We start from the raw sequence: 24127 nt of genomic DNA, 5'->3' as shown, positions 1-24127 counted from the left end.
ATCGCGATTTTTGCACGCTCTGACGTAATCGCGATTTTTGCACGCTCTGACGTAATCGCGATTTTTGCACGCTCTGACGTAATCGCAATTTTTCCGCGCTCAGCCCTAATTGTGTTTATTGTGCACTCAGATGTAATCACGTTTTTTGTGCACTCAGATATAATGGCTTTTTTTGCGCACTCAAAACTAACCGCGATTTTTGCGCGCTCAGACCTAATCGTGATTTTTGCGTGCTCACACCTAATCACGATTTTTGTGCGCTCAGACATAATCATGATTTTTGTGCGCTCAGACCTAATCGTGATTTTTGCGTGCTCAGACATAATCACGATTTGTGCGTGCTCAGACCTAATCGTGATTTTTTCGCGCTCAGACCTAATCGCAATTTTTTACGCGCTCAGACCTAATTGCGTTTTTTTCCGTGCTCAGACCTAATCGCTTTTTTTTTTTACGCTCTGACATAATCACGATTTTTTTTGCGCTCAGACCTAATCGCGTTTTTTTCGTGCTCAGACCTATTCGTGATTTTTGCGTACTTAGACATAATCGCGATTTTTGCGCGCTCTGACGTAATCACGATTTTTGCGTGCTCAGACCTAATCGTGAATTTTTCGTACTTAGACATAATCGCGATTTTTTTGCACTCAAACAGAATCGTGATTTTTGCGTGCTCAGACATAATCGCGGTTTTTGCGCGCTCAGACATAATCGCGATTTTTGCGCGCTCAGACACCTCCAATTCTGTAATAAAGGGTTAAAGAAAATCATTCTGTGAATTTCCTTTTTTTTTTCAATTTACATTTTTGGCTTAAAGTGTGAGCGCGGCGCGGTGGTGATGGCGGCGGTGATCGGCGGGGTGACATATTGGAAAGGAGCGCAGTTACAACCTGTTAAGCACTGGAGAATCTCATATATTCGCGGCGCCCCCGGCTAACACATCTGCCTAATGTTACCGTTTAAATTTCCACTTCCATTCGGCGCTCATTTGGGGGAAATGAAACGATATTATTAAAGGGAGATTTCGCACAAATGGCTCGGATTTGACATGTCAGCTTCAATGAGGCCGCTACATATGTAACGAGGAGCCGGGCTCAAAGGCGACAAACCTCTTCAGAGACAAAGTCCCCCATTCTGAAATTAAATTTGCATGTTCCCGGCGTCCTTCATATCCCCTCCCCCCCCTCGGCTCCTCGGCTCCTCGGCTCAGGACCACTTCCCTCTTCCCATTCCACAACAGGGAAAATTCATCAGAATCCCAATGATAAGAAATCCGAGGACTCCGGAGATTGAAGTCGCACCGCGTACATTTTCCCTCCCCGGTCATTACCCCCCCCCCGCCCATCCCCCCAAGATGATGACTTTTTGAAATACGTCTGTTTTCATTACTTATTTTATACTCATGCGATGCAGGGGCTCTGTGATTGGGGGGCTGAGCAATGTAGGGGCTCTGTGATTGGGGGGCTGAGCGATGTAGGGGCTCTGTGATTGGGGGGCTGAGCGATGCAGGGGCTCTGTGATTGGGGGGCTGTGCGATGTAGGGGCTCTGTGATGGGGGGCTAAGCGATGCAGGGGCTCTGTGATTGGGGGGGCTGAGCGATGTAGGGGCTCTGTGATTGGGGGGCTGAGCGATGCAGGGGCTCTGTGATTGGGGGGCTGAGCGATGCAGGGGCTCTGTGATTGGGGGGCTGAGCGATGCAGGGGCTCTGTGATTGGGGGGCTGAGCGATGCAGGGGCTCTGTGATTGGGGGGCTCTGCGGTGCAGGGGGTCTGTCATTGGGAGGCCTTGCGATGCAGGGGCTCTGTGATTGGGGGGGCTGTGCGATGCAGGGTCTCTGTGATTGGGGGGGGCCATGCGATGTAGGAGCTCTGTGATTGGGAGGACGTGCGATTCAGGGGCTTTGTCTTTGGGGGCTCTCACATATAGGGGGTACTTTGATGTGGGGGGGGGCTCTTATATATAGGGGGTACTCTGATGTGGGGGGGGCTCTCACATATAGGGGGTAGTCTGATGTGGGGGGGCTCTCACATATAGGGGGTAGTCTGATGTGGGGGGGGCTCTTACATATAGGGGGTAGTCTGATGTGGGGGGGCTCTTACATATAGGGGGTAGTCTGATGTGGGGGGGCTCTTACATATAGGGGGTAGTCTGATGTGGGGGGGCTCTTACATATAGGGGGTAGTCTGATGTGGGGGGCTCTTACATATAGGGGGTACTCTGGTGTGGTGTGGGGGGGGGCTCTCACATATAGGGGGTAGTCTGATGTGGGGGGGGGGCTCTTATATATAGGGGGTACTCTGATGTAGGGGGGGCTCTCACATATAGGGGGTAGTCTGATGTGGGGGGGCTCTCACATATAGGGGGTAGTCTGATGTGGGGGGGCTCTTACATATAGGGGGTAGTCTGATGTGGGGGGGCTCTTACATATATGGGGTAATCTGATGTGGGGGGCTCTTACATATAGGGGTAGTCTGATGTGGGGGGCTCTCACATATAGGGGTAGTCTGATGTGGGGGGGCCGTTACATATAGGGGGTACTCTGATGTGGGGGGGCTCTTACATATAGGGGGTAGTCTGATGTGGGGGGGGGGGCTCCTACATATAGGGGGTACTCTGATGTGGGGGGGCTCTTACATATAGGGGGTAGTCTGATGTGGGGGGACTCTTACATATAGGGGGTACTCTGATGTGGGGGGCTCTTTCATATAGGGGGTACTCTGGTGTGGTGTGGGGGGGCTCTTACATATAGGGGTAGTCTGATGTGGGGGGGCTCTCACATATAGGGAATACATCTGGTGTGGGGGGGGCTCTTACATATAGGGGTACTCTGATGTGGGGGGCTCCTACATATAGGGGGTACTCTGATGTGGGGGGCTCTTACATATAGGGGGTAGTCTGATGTGGGGGGGCTCTCACATATAGGGAATACATCTGGTGTGGGGGGACTCTTACATATAGGGGTACTCTGATGTGGGGGGCTCCTACATATAGGGGGTACTCTGATGTGGGGGGCTCTTACATATAGGGGGTAGTCTGATGTGGGGGGGGCCGTTACATATAGGGGTAGTCTGATGTGGGGGGGCTCTCACATATAGGGGGTAGTCTGATGTGGGGGGGGGCTCCTACATATAGGGGGTAGTCTGATGTGGGGGGGCTCTCACATATAAGGGGTAGTCTGATGTGGGGGGGGGGGGCTCTCACATATCTGACATGAAGGGGGCCTCTGATATGAATGGGGGGGCTTCTGATCTTCCCAGGCTCGAGTCTCAATGTGGATGCAGAAAATGAAGCTTTTGCATCCTTTATGCGCGACATAAACGCCCAATCAGCATCCTGCGTCTCACACGGGACAACGCTCCTGGCGGTGACAATGGGGGATGGGCTGGAAATCTTTCATCATTATCAATAAAACCAAAAGAAGATCAGTGAGGTGTGTAGACGGCAATCACCGAGTATTCGGCTTTAACCCCCCCCCCCCAGTATATTTATGCGTAGAATATGTAAATTAGGTAGATACGCCGATTTAGAAACGTACGTGCGCCCGGCGCATTTTTTTACGTCGTTTACGTTCGGCTTTTTCCGGGGGAAAAGTTACCCCTGCTCTATGGGGCGTAGCCAATGTTAAGTATGGACGTCGGGCCAGCGTCGAATTTTGCGTTGTTTACGTCGTTTTGCGTAAGTCGTTCGCGAATAGGGATTTGCATTAGTTACGTTCACGTCGAAACCAATGTGGCTTTGCGGCGTAATTTGGAGCGTCATTTACGCGGGGTCACGAGTAATTAACATAAAACACGCCCACCTCCTTCACATTAGAATTAGGACGGGCTTACGCCGGCCCAGTTACACTACGCCGCCGTAACTTACGGCGCAAGTTCTTTCTGAATACGGGACCTGCCGCTGTAAGTTACGGCGGCGTAGTGTATCTGAGATACGCTGCGCCCGCCGAGAGATACGCAAATGTATCTGAATCCGGGCCTTTGTGTTTATCAATAAACGTTGATCGGCACTCCTCCCCCACACTACAGATGGAAGCTGCAGCGGTGTGATCGGCGACCCCCCCCCTACAATGGCGGCATTAGGGGGCCCCGGAGAGGACGGCTTCAAATGGCCCCATAAGGGTGACAAAGAGCTTTGGCCTTTGCCGCAGATTAGCTGGAATTGCCGGGAATAGATTGGATGTTCTCTATCGCCGCGCGGCCGGGGTCGTTATTTAATAATTAATAGAGACTTCTTATTCTTCCTTTCGTTCGATGGCGGCGAGGCCCCCGTCTGTCCCCCCCCCCTCTCTTAAGGGGCGCCGGGCTCAGGAGTCACCCCATCCTTCCTCATCTGTCAGCGGGGTGACAACGGCGGCCTGTCAGGTGCGTGATTTACACCTTGCCCTGTTTCCCATTAAACCCCAGGCGCACCCTCCCCCCCCCCAACGACCGAGGCTCCGCCGCCGTACCGTCCATTCCCGCGGCGGGCCTCGCCAACGCGGCCCCCTTTACTTCCTTGATGGCTTTCCTGGCGGCGCTAATTGCTTCTCTTCATTTAGGCCACCGCGCTAATTTGCAGCGGCTCTTTATTAGGTTGGAAGGGACCCAAATGATGCCATCAATTACGGCCGCTCTGCCTGCCGCCCTCGTAGGAGGTGCCAATGGGGGGTGGGGAGGAAAGGAAGGGTCCCCCCCCCCCCCAAACCTGCATGACAAAGGCAAAGAAAAAATATACATTGTATACTTTATGTATCAATTATTCAGAACTTTCTATCTTTATTAGTACTTTCTGAGAGCCGCATTCACGCCAAGAGGTGTCAAGAGGTTCCACGAGGTGCAGGTGATTGGAGCCCCCCCCAAGTGCAGGTGATCGGAGCCCCCCCCAAGAGGCGCCAGGAGGTGCCAGGCCCTTGTAATGCACCCAGTGCAGCGCAACGCACAGACGTGACGCACATCCAGCTTTGTGGTGTATACAGTGCCTTGAAAAAGTATTCATACCCCTTGAAATTGATCCTGAAGGCTGAACTCCATGCAGACACCAAATACATAGAAATTTGTCTTTATTGATCGCCCAATAATCAATAATCAATAATAATCTTCTTACCTTAAGTTGACCTGCAGTACTTTCTCCAGCTCCTGCTCCATGTGTTCCTGTAACTCTCCGGGACGCAGTAGCACCTGACATATCGGACAGATCGGCGCCTGGCTGTCAAACAGCGCGACCTTCTTCTTACCTAAAACAGAAAAACAAATCGATGAATTCCGACGGAGACCAGAAAAGACAACAGACATCCCCGTCACCCCCTCCCCCCCCCCGCAACCCCAGCAAAGCCCCCCCTCCCCCCCAATACCGGGGGGTGGTCCCAATAATTCAACATGGTTGTCAGTGTGTTACGTACTCCGGGAATGCTAGATTCAGCCTATGGGCCCCGCCCAAACTCCACCTCTAAATATAAGCACATCACGCCCCCTTCACAGCTGGCTCCGCCCAGACTCATCTCTAAATATAAGCAGACTGCCCATCACGCCCTCTTCACAGCTGGCTCCGCCCAGACTCCACCTCTAAATATAAGCAGACTGCACATCACGCCCCCTTCACAACTGGCTCCGCCCAGACTTCATCTCTAAATATAAGCAGACTGCCCATCACGCCCCTTTTACAGGCTGGCCCCGCCCAGGCCCCATCTCTAAATATAAGCAGACTGCCCATCACACCCCCTTCACAGCTGGCTCCACCCAAACTCCACCTCTAAATATAAGCAGACTGCACATCACGCCCCTTTTACAGGCTGGCCCCGCCTAGGCCTCATCTCTTAATATAAGCAGACTGCACATCACGCCCCCTTTACAGCTGGCTCCGCCCAGACTCATCTCTAAATATAAGAAGACTGCACATCACGCCCCCTTTACAAAGGGCTCCGCCCAGACTCATGTCTAAATATAAGCAGACTGCCCATCAAGCCCCTTTTATAGGCTGGGCCCACTCAGACCCCACCTCTAAATATAAGCAGACTGCCCATCACGCCCCTTTTACAGGCTGGCCCCGCCCAAACCCCATCTCTAAATATGAATCTCAGCCATTCCGGCCAATTTCCGGGACAGAGCCTCAGTGGGACAGACGGCCAAGATTCAGGGCTATCCCAGGAATTTCCGGGACAGACGGCCAAGATTCAGGGCTATCCCAGGAATTTCCGGGACAGACGGCCAAGATTCAGGGCTATCCCAGGAATTCCGGAACAGACGGCCAAGATTCAGGGCTATCCCAGGAATTCCGGGACAGACGGCCAAGAATCAGGGCTATCCCAGGAATTTCCGGGACAGACGGCCAAGATTCAGGGCTATCCCAGGAATTCCAGGACAGACGGCCAAGATTCAGGGCTATCCCAGGAATTCCAGGACAGACGGCCAAGATTCAGGGCTATCCCAGGAATTCCGGGACAGACGGACAAGATTCAGGGCTATCCCAGGAATTTCCGGGACAGACGGACAAGATTCAGGGCTATCCCAGGAATTTCCGGGACAGACGGACAAGATTCAGGGCTATCCCAGGAATTTCCGGGACAGACGGACAAGATTCAGGGCTATCCCAGGAATTTCTGGGACAGACGGACAAGATTCAGGGCTATCCCAGGAATTCCGGGACAGACGGCCAAGATTCAGGGCTATCCCAGGAATTCCGGGACAGGCGGCCAAGATTCAGGGCTATCCCAGGAATTTCCGGGACAGACGGCCAAGATTCAGGGCTATCACAGGAATTTCCGGGACAGACGGACAAGATTCAGGGCTATCCCAGGAATTCCGGGACAGACGGACAAGATTCAGGGTTATCCCAGGAATTTCCGGGACAGACGGCCAAGATTCAGGGCTATCCCAGGAATTTCCGGGACAGGCGGACAAGATTCAGGGCTATCCCAGGAATTCCGGGACAGACGGACAAGATTCAGGGCTATCCCAGGAATTTCCGGGACAGACGGCCAAGATTTAGGGCTATCCCAGGAATTCCGGAACAGACGGACAAGATTCAGGGCTATCCCAGGAATTCCGGGACAGACGGCCAAGATTCAGGGCTATCCCAGGAATTTCCGGGACAGACGGCCAAGATTCAGGGCTATCCCAGGTATTACGGGACAGACGGCCAAGATTCAGGGCTATCCCAGGAATTCCGGGACAGACGGCCAAGAATCAGGGCTATCCCAGGAATTTCCGGGACAGGCGGCCAAGATTCAGGGCTATCCCAGGAATTCCAGGACAGACGGCCAAGATTCAGGGCTATCCCAGGAATTCCAGGACAGACGGCCAAGACTCAGGGCTATCCCAGGAATTCCGGGACAGACGGACAAGATTCAGGGCTATCCCAGGAATTTCCGGGACAGACGGCCAAGATTCAGGGCTATCCCAGGAATTTCCGGGACAGACGGACAAGATTCAGGGCTATCCCAGGAATTTCCGGGACAGACGGACAAGATTCAGGGCTATCCCAGGAATTTCCGGGACAGACGGACAAGATTCAGGGCTATCCCAGGAATTCCGGGACAGACGGCCAAGATTCAGGGCTATCCCAGGAATTCCGGGACAGGCGGCCAAGATTCAGGGCTATCCCAGGAATTTCCGGGACAGACGGCCAAGATTCAGGGCTATCCCAGGAATTCCGGGACAGACGGCCAAGATTCAGGGCTATCCCAGGAATTTCCGGGACAGACGGCCAAGATTCAGGGCTATCCCAGGAATTCCGGGACAGACGGCCAAGATTCAGGGCTATCCCAGGAATTCCGGGACAGACGGACAAGATTCAGGGCTATCCCAGGAAATTCCGGGACAGACGGCCAAGATTCAGGGCTATCCCAGGAATTTCCGGGACAGACGGACAAGATTCAGGGCTATCCCAGGAATTCCGGGACAGACGGCCAAGATTCAGGGCTATCCCAGGAATTTCCGGGACAGACGGCCAAGATTCAGGGCTATCCCAGGAATTCCGGGACAGACGGCCAAGATTCAGGGCTATCCCAGGAATTCCGGGACAGACGGCCAAGATTCAGGGCTATCCCAGGAATTCCGGGACAGACGGCCAAGATTCAGGGCTATCCCAGGAATTTCCGGGACAGACGGCCAAGATTCAGGGCTATCCCAGGTATTACGGGACAGACGGCCAAGATTCAGGGCTATCCCAGGAATTCCGGGACAGACGGCCAAGAATCAGGGCTATCCCAGGAATTTCCGGGACAGACGGCCAAGATTCAGGGCTATCCCAGGAATTCCAGGACAGACGGCCAAGATTCAGGGCTATCCCAGGAATTCCAGGACAGACGGACAAGATTCAGGGCTATCCCAGGAATTCCGGGACAGACGGACAAGATTCAGGGCTATCCCAGGAATTTCCGGGACAGACGGACAAGATTCAGGGCTATCCCAGGAATTCCGGGACAGACGGACAAGATTCAGGGCTATCCCAGGAATTCCGGGACAGGCGGCCAAGATTCAGGGCTATCCCAGGAATTTCCGGGACAGACGGACAAGATTCAGGGCTATCCCAAGAATTTCCGGGACAGACGGTGCAGGGAAAGAGGCGCAGGGAAATCTACTATCTATATCAGCCTTCCAGGTTCTCTTCTGTGCACTACAGAACACCTCCCTCCTATTGTTTGGAGATGAGAAGAGCTGGGAGGTGTCCTGTAGTCCTGTCCTAGGGTGACAACCCTGCGCCTTGCTACAGTGCAGTGAACGTTGTCACCCTAGGACAGGAAATGTGTTTCTGGCAGGATCACCAGACTAGATTTAACACTGGGGCCGTATTCACTAACCCTCTGTTCTGATAAATTTACCCCCCCCCGCCGCCCCCTCCCCCCGCAGTGCTGTCTAGACTCGGTGGTGATCCATTATCATGGTGTACAGGGGGAGGGGGGGTAATACAGCCCGTCACAGCGGTACTCAGGCAGGAGCGGCGTGACAGGAGGCGAGAATTATCCGCGGCACGCCATGATGGACGGGTGCCGTAAAAATGCAAATGGTTCCTAATTAAGATGTTTATTGTTAAACAATGCTGTTCTTAATGCTGGCAGCGCGGCGCAGCGCGGCAACCCGGCCGCAACATAAATTATCCGCTGTCACCCCGGCGCCTGCGCCAGAGCCACCGACCACGGGGGGGCAAATTAACCCCCGCGGGGGCTCCCTGCTGCAGGCGGGCGTAGAACGTCTCACCGAAACGGAAGAGATTTGTCAGATGATCGGCGCTACAAATGTCACAAAATAGAGCTTATAGTGTACAGAAAATGTCATCGATTCCATCCGATGTGACGGCTGCATTAGTTTTCATTTTTCAGGCTTTCCAATCCTTATGTTGTAAGTATGAAAGGGGGGCCCCATCGGTTCAAAGGGGGGACCCGGCTCCATCAGTTCAAAGGGGGGACCAGGCCCCATCAGTTCAAAGGGGGGACCCGGCTCTATCAGTTCAAAGGGGGGCCCGGGCTCTATCAGTTCAATAGGGGCCCGGGCCCCATCAGTTCAAAGGGGGGACCCGGCTCCATCAGTTCAAAGGGGGGGCACGGCCCTATCAGTTCAATAGGGGCCCGGGCCCCATCAGTTCAAAGGGGGGACCCGGCTCCATCAGTTCAAAGGGGGGGCACGGCCCTATCAGTTGAATGGGGGGCCCGGGCAAAAATTAAATTTGATATTTTCTGGGGGGGGGGGGGGGAATGGGGATAGCGGGGCCCTGCCTGGTAGGCAGTATGGGGCCCCCGTAATTTCGAACAGAAGCACTAATCGCTGTATAAACATCAACGGTCCCAAAAAGCGTCAAAAGTGTCCGCTGCAATGTCGCAGTCCTGCTTAAAAATCGCAGATGGCCGCCATTACTAGTAAAAAAAAAAAAATAATAATAAAAATGCCATAAAACGATCCCCTATTTTGTAAACGCTATAACTTTTGCGCAAACCAATCAATAAACGCTTATTGTGATTTTTTTTTTTACCCAAAAATATGTAGAAGAATACGTATCGAAGACTTTTTTATTTTTTATTTTTTTTGGGGTATTTATTATAGAAAAAAGTACAAAATATTGGGCTAGATTCATCAAGCAGATACGCCGCCGTAATTTCAAATCTGCGCCGTCGTATCTTTACGCCGATTCGCAGATACGTCTAAAAAATAGACTTCCTCCGCCGACGTAACTTGAATACGGCGGCGTATAATTGTGTGCAATATTACGCTGGACGCTAGGGGAGCTTCCGTTGTTTTCGGCGTAGAATATGCAAATGACCTAGATACGCCGATTCACAAACGTACGTACGGCCGGCGCAATTTAGTTACGTCGTTTGCGTAAGGCTTTTTCGGCGTAAGGTTACTCCTGCTATTAGGAGGCGCAGCCAATGTTAAGTATGAACGTCGTTCCCACTTCGAATTTTTTACGTCGTTTTTGCGTAAGTGGTTCGCGAATAGGGCTGGACGTAATTTACGTTCACGTCGAAACCAATACGTCCTTGCGGCGTACTTTGGAGCAATGCACACTGGGATATGTACACGGACGGCGCATGCGCCGTTCATAAAAAAACGTCAATCACGTCAGGTCATCATACATTAACATAAAACACGCCCCCTCATCCTCATTTGAATTACGCGGGCTTACGCCGGCCCCATTAACGCTACGCCGCCGCAACTTACGGAGCAAGTGCTTTGTGAATACAGCACTTGCCTCTCTTACTTACGGCGGCGTAGCGTAAATACGATACGCTGCGCCGCCGTAACTATGCGCGCCCCTACCTGAATCTAGCCCATTGTTTTTTTTCAAAATTTACGCTTTTTTTTTGTTTATAGCGCAATTTTTTTTTTTTAAAACGCAGAGGTGACCAAATACCACCGAAAGAAATCTCTATTTGTGGAAAAAAAAGGACGTCAATTTTGTTTGGGTACAGCATCGCACGACCGCGCAATTGTCAGTTAAAGCAACGCAAAAAACGAAATGGCCCGGTCATTGGGGGGGGGGGGGTAAATCTTCCAGTCTGATCAATGAGGCGGCATTTCTCCATATTTTAGATCCTAATTAAGGGGTGACTCCAACCTGTTTCCAGACACTGACATGATTCTTTAATATAAAAAAAAAAGGCGACCGAGCGTCTCCCAAGCGGAGCGCGGTGTCGCGGTTCTGTACGATCGTCTTCATAGCGGAAGATCCTTATTTAAAGAAAAATGTATTTTCTGCCCAGAGGCCGTGCCAAGCCTGCGCCTGCCAGTCCCGGAGCCGCATTACCAACGTGCCCCCCCCCCCCCCGGCAGATCCAGCGTCCAGGAATAACACGGCGACTATTAATAGGCCCGCCCCCCCCTCGCTATCTCCGGCGGCAGACAATCAACCTTTTCCTTAATAAACAAGCGTTTTGTTTAGAAGGAAATCCTGTCCCTTTGCTGGAGGCCGGCGGCGGCGGAGGACTCGGACCTGCCAAGCGGCGAAGATCGAATATTCCCGGACGGTGATATAATACATGAGAGCTGACAGCGGGTAACGACCACTCAGCCTCTTTAATTTGCCATTTTCTCCGTGTTTCCAGCTCTGCCGTCACGCCGCAAAAAAATCAAAAAAAAAATCCGAAGGTTATATTATCCGGCTCATCATCTCCGGGGATCGCTCCTGATCACGCCGCGCCCCACCCCCCCCCCCCGGCCTTAAATAAGATGTTCAGCAACTTGGCCCGTTGTCAGCTGAGGCGAATCGCTCGGCTTGCCAGGAAAATGGAGCTTTGTTATGTCTACAAAAAAACGCAGAAAAGAAAATCAAAACCAAACAAGCGGCTCTCGGAGGTAAAAAAATTATCCGCGTGCGCAGAAAACGCCGTTCTGTTATAGCGAGGGGGGGTGTGACCACTGCATGCGAAGGACGCGGCGCACAGAGAGCAAAGCAAGACGTGTCTGGGGGGCCCCTTAATACCAACAGGGTCCAATCACATTGCGGTAACTTTACCGCAACGCATGGCTAGCGTTGGGGCAATGTGGTGCCATTCAAGGTTGGTGCGCCGATGCCAATGCACCTTGCCCCCAAATGTGCCGCGCTTCTTTTAGCCCAGTATAAATGAAGAAAATTATCTAAAGTGTAATCTCTACAACAAAAAAGAAATAAATCATTAAATGTATCCAAATCCCTCTCTCCGTGATTACTATGCAACAATGAACTGTGAAAATATATAGAAATAATAATACAAATATTCTCACAATAAAAGTGCCAGAAAAATCCCCCTGATGAAGCCAGGTATCCCGGTGGCGTAACGCGTGGGGGAAAGCGGCAGCAGGACGGCACGGCGCTTGTACCCTGCAGGAGAGTCTGCGAATAAGCAAGGATTTTAAGCAGGTTTTAGTGTGGTGCGCTTCAAGCTCCTGAAAAGTGTGAGTAGATATTCTTGTGGATTTTGTAATCAATTATAGGATATCAGGCTCCACCCACTACAGAAACTAAAAGAGAGGGGCGGAGACAAGTCCAGTCACCCTGCACAAGGAAAGAGAGAGCACAGCTGTGGGAGTGACCCAGCCAGTCCCACCCACTACAGGAAGGGGCGGAGACAAGTCCAGCCATCCTGCACAAGGAGAGAAAGAAGAGTCGTGGGAGTGGCCCAGCAAGCCCCACCCACTACAGAAACTAAAAGAGGAGGCAGACACCAGTCACCCTGCACAAGGAAAGAGAGCACAGCTGTGGGAGTGGCCCAGCAGGCCCCACCCACTACAGGAGGGGGCGGAGACAAAATCAATCATCCTACAAAAGGAGAGTAGAGCTGTGGGAGGAGCCTCGCAGGTTCCACCCACTACAGAAACTAAAAGAGGGGGCGGAGACAAGACCAGTCACCCTGCACAAGGAGAGAGAGCACATTCGTGGGAGTGGCCCAGCCAGCCCCACCCACTACAGGAGGGGGGCGGACAAGACCAATCATCCTGCATAAGGAGAGAAAGAAGAGTCGTGGGAGTGGCCCAGCAGGCTCCACCCACTACAGAAACTAAAAGAGGGGGCGGAGACAAGTCCAGTCGCCCTGCACAAGGAAAGAGGGCACAGCCGTGGGAGAGGCCCAGCCAGCCACACCCACTACAGCAGGCTCCACCCACTACAGAAACTAAAAGAGGGGGCGGAGACAAGTCCAGTCACCCTGCACAAGGAAAGAGGGCACAGCCATGGGAGTGGCCCAGCCAGCCCCACCCACTACAGGAGGGGGGCGGAGACAAGACCAGACATCCTGCACAAGGAGAGAAAGAAGAGTCCTGGGAGTGGCCCAGTAGACTCCACCCACTACAGAAACTAAAAGAGGGGGGCGGAGACAAGACCAGTCACCCTGCACAGGGAGAGAGCAGAGCAGCGGGCGGTCTTTATCGCTGGATTACTACGCAGATCTGGAAGAAGATTGCGGAAGAAGTCACATGACCGATGGATTTATTATCCCGGAGACGAGATGTAACCTATCCCAGGAATGGCGGAATACATCGCGAACGCTCGCGGCGGCGCTTTGACTCGGAACGCATTTGTGGTTTGTTGATCTTTTCAAGATCGTAACAAATCCCCATTAATCTCTCCCCCCCCCCCCGGTGATTTATACTCGGTGGCGATCGGCGGTCAGATAATGAATCGTTAACATTTCTTACAATCCCGCAACGTTCTCCGCGTCTTCCAAATACAAAGAATAGAAGAGAAAACTTGACATTTCCCATGATGCTCCGCCCGGCGCCTCTCATCCATCGCGCCCGATCACGGTGTAATGGACACAAAATGGCCCTGAATAGCAGAGTAATGTATAAAACGAAGGTAAGTGCAAGCGATTAAAATAACGCATCGATGTAGAGAGTCCTCCATCGGGGGGCGGGATGAAAATAAACAACCGCCAAGGACCGTTATTATCCTGTCGCCCGTGTCACCAGCCCGGCTGACACGCAACTCGGTAACTTGGCCTCTCTCTGAAAATGCGTCTCAATTTAGCCCCCCCCCCTGTCGATCGGCTCGCCGCGGTCTGAGTAAAACGCGGCCATTCAGGAGCTCTGCTGAACCGAGAGTCTAGAATGACACAGATTGGTGAGGGAAAGAGGACGCCGCGCGCTAATGGACGTCTGCTAATGACACAGCCCTCACCGCGCCGACAGTTTACATGTCAAAACACACAGCGCCTTAAATAACAAGCGCCCACAATGGAAAGCACTTTCCAAGACGGCGTAATAAGATCTCGCCGATGCCACTTTTTTTTTTTTTTTTTAAACAATGAAATTTGATGCGTTCGAAAAAATCTTTTAAGAATTCTGAAATTAACGAAAAAAAAGAAATAAAAAAAAGGAACGTTGTGCGTTTTCCCGGGAACGAAGAAAGTGCGCCTCTTTTTTATATCAAATCTGATTTCAAAATAATATTTATTTCCCATTTTATTCACTTCGATTTATCAACGAGTGAGAAGATATCAATCTGAAGAAAATCAGCTTCAACGTCAATTTACTATTATTATTATTTCTATTATTATTATTATTATTATTGTTATTATTTCTATTATTATTATTATTTATATTATTATTATTATTATTATTATTTATATTATTATTATTATTTATAATATTATTATTATTATTATTATTATTATTATTATTTATAATATTATTATTATTATTATTATTATTATTATTATTATTATATTATTATTATTTATATTATTATTATTGTTCTTGTTGTTATTATTATTATTTCTATTATTATTATTATTATTATTGTTTTTTATATTATTATTTCTATTATTATTATTATTATTATTGTTATTATTTCTATTATTATTATTATTATTATTATTATTTATATTATTATTATTATTATTATTATTATTATTATTATTATTATTTCTATTATTATTATTATTATTATTATTATTATTGTTATTATTATTATTTCTATTATTATTATTATTATTATTGTTTTTTATATTATTATTTATATTATTATTATTATTATTATTATTATTATTATTGTTATTATTATGATTTATATTATTATTATTATTATTATTGTTGTTATTATTTCTATTATTATTATTATTGTTGTTATTATTATTATTTCTATTATTATTATTAATATTGTTGTTATTATTATGATGATGATTATTATTGTTGTTGGTGTTGTTATTATTATTATTAATATTGATGATTATTTTTATTTCAGTAATTTCAATCCTTCCTATGAGTGGGCACACCATCGCTGCTTCCATTGATTTTCAAGAATACACAACTAAATACTTTTTATTTACTTTTTTTTTCTTCAGTATATTATTTATTATTGTTGTTGTTGTTATTATGATGATTATTATTATTATTTAATTTAATCACTTAGTTTTAGATCCTTCCTATGAGTGGGCACACCATCGCTGCTTCTGTTGATTTTCAGGATTACACAATTAATGATTTTATTTATTTATTTTATTTTCTGTATATTTATTATTATTGTTGTTATTATCATGATTGTTGTTGTTGTTGTTATTATGATGATTATTATTATTATTTTATTTATTAACTTAGTTTTACATCCTTCCTATGAGTGAGCACACCATCACTGGTTCCATTGATTTTCAAGATTACACAATTACTTTTTATTTTATTTATTTTTAATTTTATTTTTCAGTATATTTATTATTGTTATTATTATTATTATGATTATTATTATTATTATTATTATTATTATTATTATGATGATTATTATTATTATTTTATTCAATCATTTAGTTTTAGATACTTCCTATGAGTGGGCACACCATCACTGGTTCCGTTGATTTTCAAGATTACACAATTAATGACTTTTTATTTTATTTATTTTATTTTCAGTATATTTATTATTATTGTTGTTGTTATTATGATGATTATTATTATTATTTCACTCATTAATTTAGTTTTACATCCTTCCTATGAGTGAGCACACCATCACCACTTCCATTGATTTTCAAGATTACACAATTAATGACTTTTTATTTTATTTTTCATTTTATTTTTCAGTATATTTATTATTGTTATTATTATTATTATTATGATGATGATTATTATTATTATTATTATTTTATTCAATCATTTAGTTTTAGATAATTCCTATGAGTGGGCACACCAACGCTGAGCTTCTGTTGATTTTCAGGATTACACAATTAATTACTTTATTTATTTATTTGATTTTCAGTATATTTATTATTATTGTTGTTATTATTATGATGATGAATGTTGTTGTTATGATGATGATTATGATTTCATTCATTAATTTAGTTTTACATCCTTCCTATGAGCGGGCACACCATCACCACTTCCATTGATTTATAAGATTACATAACTTTTTATTTACAATTTTTATTATTATGATGATGATTGTTGTTGTTGTTATTATTATTTCATTCATTTATTTAGTTTTTGATCCTTCCTATGAGCGGGCACACCATCGCTGCTTCTGTTCATTTTCAGGATTACACAATTAATGATTTTTTTTTTCTGTTCAGTATATTTTTAAAATGTCCCCCCAACAGTGACACGATTGTCGCACGACCAAACCGTGTGACGCGTTTCGTCCAAAAAGACGTTTCTGAATTTCTTTTGGGTGACGCGTGTCCCGCTATTTTGTGCGCCTGATTTTCATTTATTATTATTGTTGTTGTTGTTAGTATTATGATGATTATTATTATTATTGTTGGTGTTGTTATTATTGTCTGTGCTTTCTCCTTGTGCAGAGTGACTGGTCCTGTCTACGCCCCCTCCTGTAGTTTTCTGTAGTGGGCGGAGTCTGCTGGACCCCCTCCCACATCTCTGTGCTCCCTCCTTGTGCAAGGTCTTTTGCCTTGCTTCCGCCTCCTCCTGTAGTTTTCTGTAGTGGGTGGAGCCTTCTGGGCCCCACCCACATCTCTGTGCTCCCTCCTTGTGCAAGGTGTTTTGCCTTGTCTTCGCCCCCTCCTGTAGTTTTTTTGTAGTGGGTGGAGCCTTCTGGGCCCCTCCTACATCTCTGTGCTCCCTCCTTGTGCAAAGTGTTTTGCCTTGTCTCCGCCCCTCCTGTAGTTTTATGCAGGCAGTCTGCATTGGCTCCTCCCACATCTCTGCTCTCTCTCCTTGTGCAGAGTGACTGGTCCTGTCTCCGCCCCTCTTGACGTTTTCTATAGTGGGTGGAGCCTGCCAGCCCCTCCTACAGCTCTGCTCTCTCTCCTTGTGCAAGGTTTTTTGGCTGTCTCCGTCCCCTTCTGCAATTTTCTGTAGTGGGTGGGGCCTGCTGAGCCCCTCCCACAGCTCTGTGCTCTCTCTCCCTCCTTGTGCAAGGTGTTTTGCCTTGTCTCCGCCCCTCCTGTAGTTCTCTGTAGTGGGTGGAGCCTGCTGGGGCCCCACCCACATCTCTGTGCTCCCTCCTTGTGCAAGGTGTTTTGCCTTGTCTCCGCCTCCTCCTGTAGTTTTCTATAGTGGGTGGAGCCTTCTGGACCCCCTCCTACATCTCTGTGATCCCTCCTTGTGCAAAGTGTTTTGCCTTGTCTCCGCCCCTCCTGTAGTTTTATGCAGGCAGTCTGTATGGGCTCCTCCCACATCTCTGCTCTCTCTCTCCTTGTGCAGAGTGACTGGTCCTGTCTCCGCCCCTCTTGATGTTTTCTATAGTGGGTGGAGCCTGCCAGCCCCTCCCACAGCTCTGCTCTCTCTCCTTGTGCAAGGTGTTTGGGCTGTCTCCGCCCCCTCCTGCAATTTTCTGTAGTGGGTGGGGCTTGCTGAGCCCCTCCCACAGCTCTGTGCTCTCTCTCTCTCTTTGCGCAAGGTGTTTGGCCTGGTCTCCGCCCCCTCCTGCAGCTTTCTGTAGTAGGTGGAGCCTGCTGTGCCCCTCCCACGGCTCTGCTCTCTGCACAGGCTATGCACAGTGATGACGTCACAGCCACTTTTACAAGGTAATATCTGGGTTCTAAAGGAATTTGTTGCACACAAAGTGGATTTTTATCCTTTACGCCTATGGAGGAAAATACATAAATAAACATTTTGATCTGTAATGGTTTTGCGGTGATGGTTCCCATCTACATTGGCCGCCAACGCCGCGTCCTCCCGTCGCCCGGCACAGGACGGGATTTGGTTGAAGTGTTTCTGGAAGCCGTCACTCCCCCCTCCCCCCCCCTCTCTTATCTCCCCCAATATAAAACATATTGTACAATTTATCTCATTCAGAGTGGAAGGTACTAATGGACTCCTGTGCTAAATGTACAGATAAAGTACCCCCCCTCCCCCGCGCATGGCGCTGACAGGGAGGAGTAAACGCAGCGCCCCCCCCAGGTATGGATGGACGGCAGGAGAGAGATGAATGTGAGGGGTAATAATTCCAGAAACTTCCAGGATCCCTGCAATCACTTTATAAATTAGGAAGGGGGGTGGGGGGAGGGGAGATAAAAGGCTGCCAGAGACGTGCGACAATTACCGGCGGCGGGCGGCTGTAACGAGGATCCTGTCACCGAGCTGTCACCGCGCCCCCGGCTTCTCCCATCCCCTAATAATAATAATAATAATAATATGAGAGTTGCGGGATGCTGAATAAGAAAAAAGCGATGGAGGCGCGCCAATTTCCTCGCCACTCCAACCAGCGCGCCCTTCACCGGCTGGGCCATAGAAGATGCCACACACTCGACAGGCTGAGATAAAATTGATAGGGAGGGTGGGTGGATGAAGAGCGGCGGGGGTGGGGGGGGGGGGGGGGACCACCGGCGCTGATCGATACCACTAAAAGCCGCGAGACACCGGTGATGGAAGGCAATTTTTGTCTTTCGCTAAAGTATGGGCGCGAGCGGCCGGTGATTCATGGTGATAACGCGCGGCGGATAACCAAAGCCTGACAGGCCAATGAATTCTAGATGAAAGTTCGGCGTCTCTGAAGACAAAGCAAGGCAGGGAGGGGGAGGGGGAGAGATGGGCACCGGGGGGGGGGGGGGCAAGGAAAGGACAAATCCACCTGGTCTGCGAAGACGGGGTTCAAATAAATGTACCCCCCCCCCGAAACCGGGGATTTAGGGCCAGATTCTCAGAGATCTGCGGCGGCGTAACGTATTGTCTTTACGTTACACCGCCGCAAAGATTTCAGCGCAAGTGCCTGATTCACCAAGCACTTGCGTGTAAACTTACGGTGGTGTAACGTAAAGCCGTCCGGCGCAAGCCCGCCTAATTCAAATGGGGCGTGTACCATTTAAATTAGGAGCGCTCCCGCGCCGAACGTTCTGCGCATGCTCCGTTAGAATTTTCCCGCCGTGCTTTGCGCGAAATTACGGCGCCCCGACGTGTTTTTTGAATGGACGTACTTACGCAAAAAAAAAAAAAAACATTTAAAATTCGACGCGGGAACGACGGCCATACTTTAACATGGAGGAGTAATTTTACCGCATGTAAATAGCACTCTTAACTTTACGACGCGAAAAACCGACGTAAGAGAATGCGACGAACGCGCGTACCTTCGTGGATCGCCGTAATCAGCTAATTTGCATACCCGACGCTGGAAAACGACGCAAACTACACCCAACGGCCGCCGGAGAATTACACCTACGATCCGAAGGCGTACGCCTGTCGGATCTTAGCCAGAAGCCGTCGTATCTTGGTTTGTGAATGACAAATAAAGATACGACGCGGCAAATTTGAAAGTACGCCGGAGTATCAGCAGATATCAGCAGATACTCCGGCGTACTTTTTCTGTGAATCTGGCCCTTAATTTCTATAAATAGTTATGGCTTTTAATGACATCACCTTTTGTGTCATCTCAGTGCTGCGGATCTCCTGTAGCCTCTTTGCAGCCACTTCCTGCCCTCCGGCGATGGCGGCACGGCGTTTCTCCGGGCGCGGGTTCCCTGGCGGTGAGGGGGGGCGGGCGTGTGTAATGTGTGCTGAGACGGCCACTTGTAGTCTCCATCCATCATGTCTTAATGAGAGGGCACTGCCCAGGGGCCCCAGCTGTATGGGGGGGGGGGGGGGCCCCTGCACTTTCCCCAAAGCAGCTGGTCCTCGAGCCCACACTGCCCTCGAAATTGGGGGCCCCCATGATGGCACTGAGAGTGATAGATGCAAAGGGGGGGGGCAGTCTGTCTCCTCCCTACTTAACCACTTAAGTACCGCCTCCTGCAGATATACGTCGGCAGAATGGCACGGCTGGGCACAAGCACGTACCTGTACGTCCTCTAAGTGCCCAGCCGTGGGTCGCGGGCGCGCGCCCACGACCCGGTCCGAAGCTCCGTGACCGCGGGACCCGATCGCCGCTGGAGTCCTGCGATCGGTCCCTGGAGCTGAAGAATGGGGAGAGGTGAGTGTAAACACACATTCCCCGTTCTTCACTGTGGCGCCGTCATCGATCGTATGTTCCCTGATATAGGGAAACACGATCAATGACGTCACACGTCCAGCCCCGCCCCCCCTACAGTTAGAAACACAGATGAGGTCACACTTAACCCCTTTAGTGGTTACCTCCCAAACTGCAATTGTCATTTTCACAGTAATCAGTGCATTTTTAATGAATTTTTGGCTGTGAAAATGACAATGGTCCCAAAAATGTGTCAAAATTGTCCGAAGTGTCCGCCATAATGTCGCAGTCACGAAAAAAAAAACGCCTGTTTGCCGCCATTAGTAGTAAAAAAAAATTTTTTTAAAAATGCAATAAAACTATCCCCTATTTTGTAAACGCTATAAATTTTGCGCAAACCAATCGAAAAACGTTTATTGCGATTTTTTTTTACCAAAAATGAGTAGAAGAATACGTATCGGACTAAACTGAGGGAAAAAAACGTTTTTTTATATGTTTTCTGGGGGATATTTATTATAGAAAAAAGTAAAAAATATTGCATTTTTTTAAAAATTGTCGCTCTATTTTTGTTTATAGCGCAAAAAACAAAAAAACGCAGAGGTGATCAAAAACCACCAAAAGAAATTTCTATTTGTGGGAAAAAAAGGACGTCAATTTTGTTTGGGAGCCATGTCGCACGACCGCGCAATTGTCAGTTAAAGCGACGCAGTGCCAAATCGCAAAAACTGGCCAGGTCCCTTACCTGCCTAAAGGTCCGGGTCTTAAGTGGTTAATGTCTGTTTACCTGCACTGTCATCATTGTAGGGGCCCCAGAGCATTGCTTTGCCCAGGGGCCCATGATGCTATCAAGATGGCCCTGCCCATGTGACGGGATGACAACACAAGAGGAGAACTGGGAGTGTTGTCACCCTAAAACAGGAAGTGTCTGCGCAAGAGCATTAAAGGCGGGATCACCGGGGAGCGTTTTTTTTTTTTTTTAACCACTTCCCTACCAGGGCTTTTTGCTGGCACTTCTCTCCTTCGTGTAAAAATCATCATTGGTTTTGCTACAAAATTACTAAGAACCCCCAAACATTATATAAGTATATATTTTTTTTCTTTAGGGAATAAAGTGGCGGTCATTGCAACTTTTTATCTCGCACGGTATTTGCGCAATAATTTTTCAAACGCCCTTTTTTTGGGGGAAAAAAATAACAATTTCATGAGTTAAAAAATAACAAAATAGTAAAGTTGGCCCAATTTTTTTGTGTATAATGTGAAAGATGATGTTACGCAGAGTAAATAGATACCGAACATGTCACGCTTTAAATTTGCGCACACTCATGGAATGGTGCCAAACTTTGGTAATGTTCCCGCTATGCGAAGTCTGAATGGAGCCGAATATGTGATATAAATAAAATAAAAATGTATTAAAAAAATAATAATAATAAATATGAATATATATTTCTAATGTAATATTTATTTTATATTATTATTTATAAAAATATTATAAATTATATATATATATATATATATATATAAATAAAATCATGAGCCGGGACAAGAGTTCCTGCTATGCGAAGTCTGAATGGAGCCTAATATGTAATATAAAATAAATATAAACAAAAATAAAAATTCATTAAACAAATAATAATAAATATATATATTTCTAATGCAATATTTATTTTATATCATTACTTATAAAAATATTATAAATTATATATATAATATAATCATAAGCGGGGACAGGAGTTCCTGCTATGCGAAGTCTGAATGGAGCCTAATATGTGATATAAAATAAAATTAAAATTAAAAATTAATTCAACAAATAATAATAAATATAAACATATACTTCTAATGTAATATTTATTTTATATTATTATTTATTAACATATTATAAATTATATATATATATATATATATATATATAATATATATATAATATAAAATCATGAGCCGGGACAAGAGTTCCTGCTATGCGAAGTCTGAAAGGAGCCTAATATGTAATATAAAAAAATAAAAATAAAATAAAAATTCATTAAACAAATAATAATAAATATATATATATATATTTCTAATGTAATATTTATTTTATATTATTATTTATAAAAATATTATAAATTATAAATTATATATATAAAATCATAAGCGGGGACAGGAGTTCCTGCTATGCGAAGTCTGAATGGAGCCTAATATGTGATATAAAATAAAATAAAAATTAAAAATTAATTCAATAAATATATATATATATTTCTAATGTAATATTTATTTTATAATATTATTTATTAAAATATTATAGATTATATATATATATATAATATATATATATAATATAAAATCATGAGGGGGGACAAGAGTTCCCGCTATGCAAAGTCTGAATGGAGCCTAATATGTAATATAAAATAAATATAAATAAAATAAAAATAAATTCAACAAATAATAAATAAATATATATATATATATATATATATATATATATATATATATATATATATTATAATGAATTAATAAATTGCAAATATAATTAATAGCTCGTCTTTTATTCCTCCTCGGGCTTTCGGATTCCAATCGGATTGCTATCTGCATGGAGTTTGCATGTTCTCCCTACGCCTGCGATGGGAAGTGAGCGGGAAAGGACGGCGGGGAAAGGACGGCGGGAAAAGGACGGCGGGGGAAAGGACGGCGGGGGAAAGGACGGCGGGGAAAGGACGGCGGGGAAGAGGACGGCGAGGAAAGGACGGCGGGGGAAAGGACGGCGGGGAAAGGACGGCGGGGAAGAGGACGGCGGGGAGAGGACGGCGGGGAAAGGACGGCGGGGAAAGGACGGCGGGGGAAAGGACGGCGGGGAAAGGACGGCGGGGGAAAGGACGGCGGGGGAAAGGACGGCGGGGAAAGGACGGCGGGGGAAAGGACGGCGGGGGAAAGGACGGCGGGGGAAAGGACGGCGGGGGAAAGGACGGCGCGGTGTATCTAACAATCTGTAACATATTGAATCTTTCCAAACAATGGATTAAGAATCACTTTATGTAAATCTCCCATAAGGGCCTCTTCTGCCCCCTCCCCTCCCCTCCCCCGGACGATCTGCATTTCCTGGATGATATTGAGTGTCACGCAATCTGTCAGTCCGCATTAGCCGTGCGCGGCATTACGGGACAAGCGTGCACGGTGGCGGGAGACGGGCTTTCCTTATACCAACACACACTTCTCATGGTCACATCCGATCGGTCACAATTCACACTCCGCGCTCCTCGTCACAGTCTGTTCTGTCATCAATGGCGTCTCGCGCCTGATTACACTCGTAAACGCAGCGGTAAAAAGTTATGGGAGCCGCGAAAACATAAAATGTATTCCCCTTGCATGAAAAGGCTCAAACAGGGCGGCCTATAGATGGCGGTGTGGCTGCGCAAAGTGGGAGGGGTCATGGCGTGCGGAATTTGTGAGCGTGAAAAAACGGCGTGCCGCGTCCGACTTTCCTGACTTTTTATGAAGCTGTGAAAATCAAAGGAATTGTAACATTGTAGGCGGAAAACCGCGATTCTTCCCGCATCACACAGCGCCAGGGGGGAAATTCTGATTAAATGGATCCCGGCTTGGAATACGCCGGATGTCCGCCGATCAACGTTCCAATTACGGCTCTGACCTCTCCGCCTGTGAGGGGAGGGAACATTGGACGCACACAGGAAGATCTGCGCTGTGACCCCTGAGCTCCGCGGAACGCTCCATGATGTCATATGTGAGGTCACCCCTCCCCCCCCCAACATCACTTCCAAACTAGGAAAGAGGAGCAAAGCCCCGGGCCCCAGAGAACCAAAGATCCCAGAAAACCAAAGAGCCCCAGAGAGCCAAGAACACCAGAGAGACAGTGGTTTCCAAAGAGCAGAGAATCCCAGAGAGCCCCAGGCCTCAGAGAGCCAAGGACCCCAA

At 47.4% G+C, this 24127-nt stretch overlaps 1 protein-coding gene across 4 annotated transcripts in view; it reads right to left on the bottom strand.

Annotated features, from left to right (window-relative positions):
• RNF220 (ring finger protein 220) overlaps positions 1-24127 on the bottom strand; it is a 299679-nt gene that overhangs the window by 121537 nt on the left and 154015 nt on the right. For all 4 annotated transcript variants that reach the window (XM_040360959.1, XM_040360958.1, XM_040360961.1 and 1 more), the window contains exon 3: positions 5081-5210. In XM_040360959.1, coding sequence (XP_040216893.1) covers positions 5081-5210 — 130 coding nt within the window. The remainder of the gene's footprint in view (positions 1-5080; positions 5211-24127) is intronic.

This window comes from Rana temporaria, chromosome 7 (assembly GCF_905171775.1).
Source record: "Rana temporaria chromosome 7, aRanTem1.1, whole genome shotgun sequence".
Taxonomy (NCBI): Eukaryota; Metazoa; Chordata; class Amphibia; order Anura; family Ranidae; genus Rana; species Rana temporaria.
The sequence above is the reverse complement of the archived record's forward strand: the minus strand, read 5'-3'. Positions and strand labels throughout refer to the sequence as shown.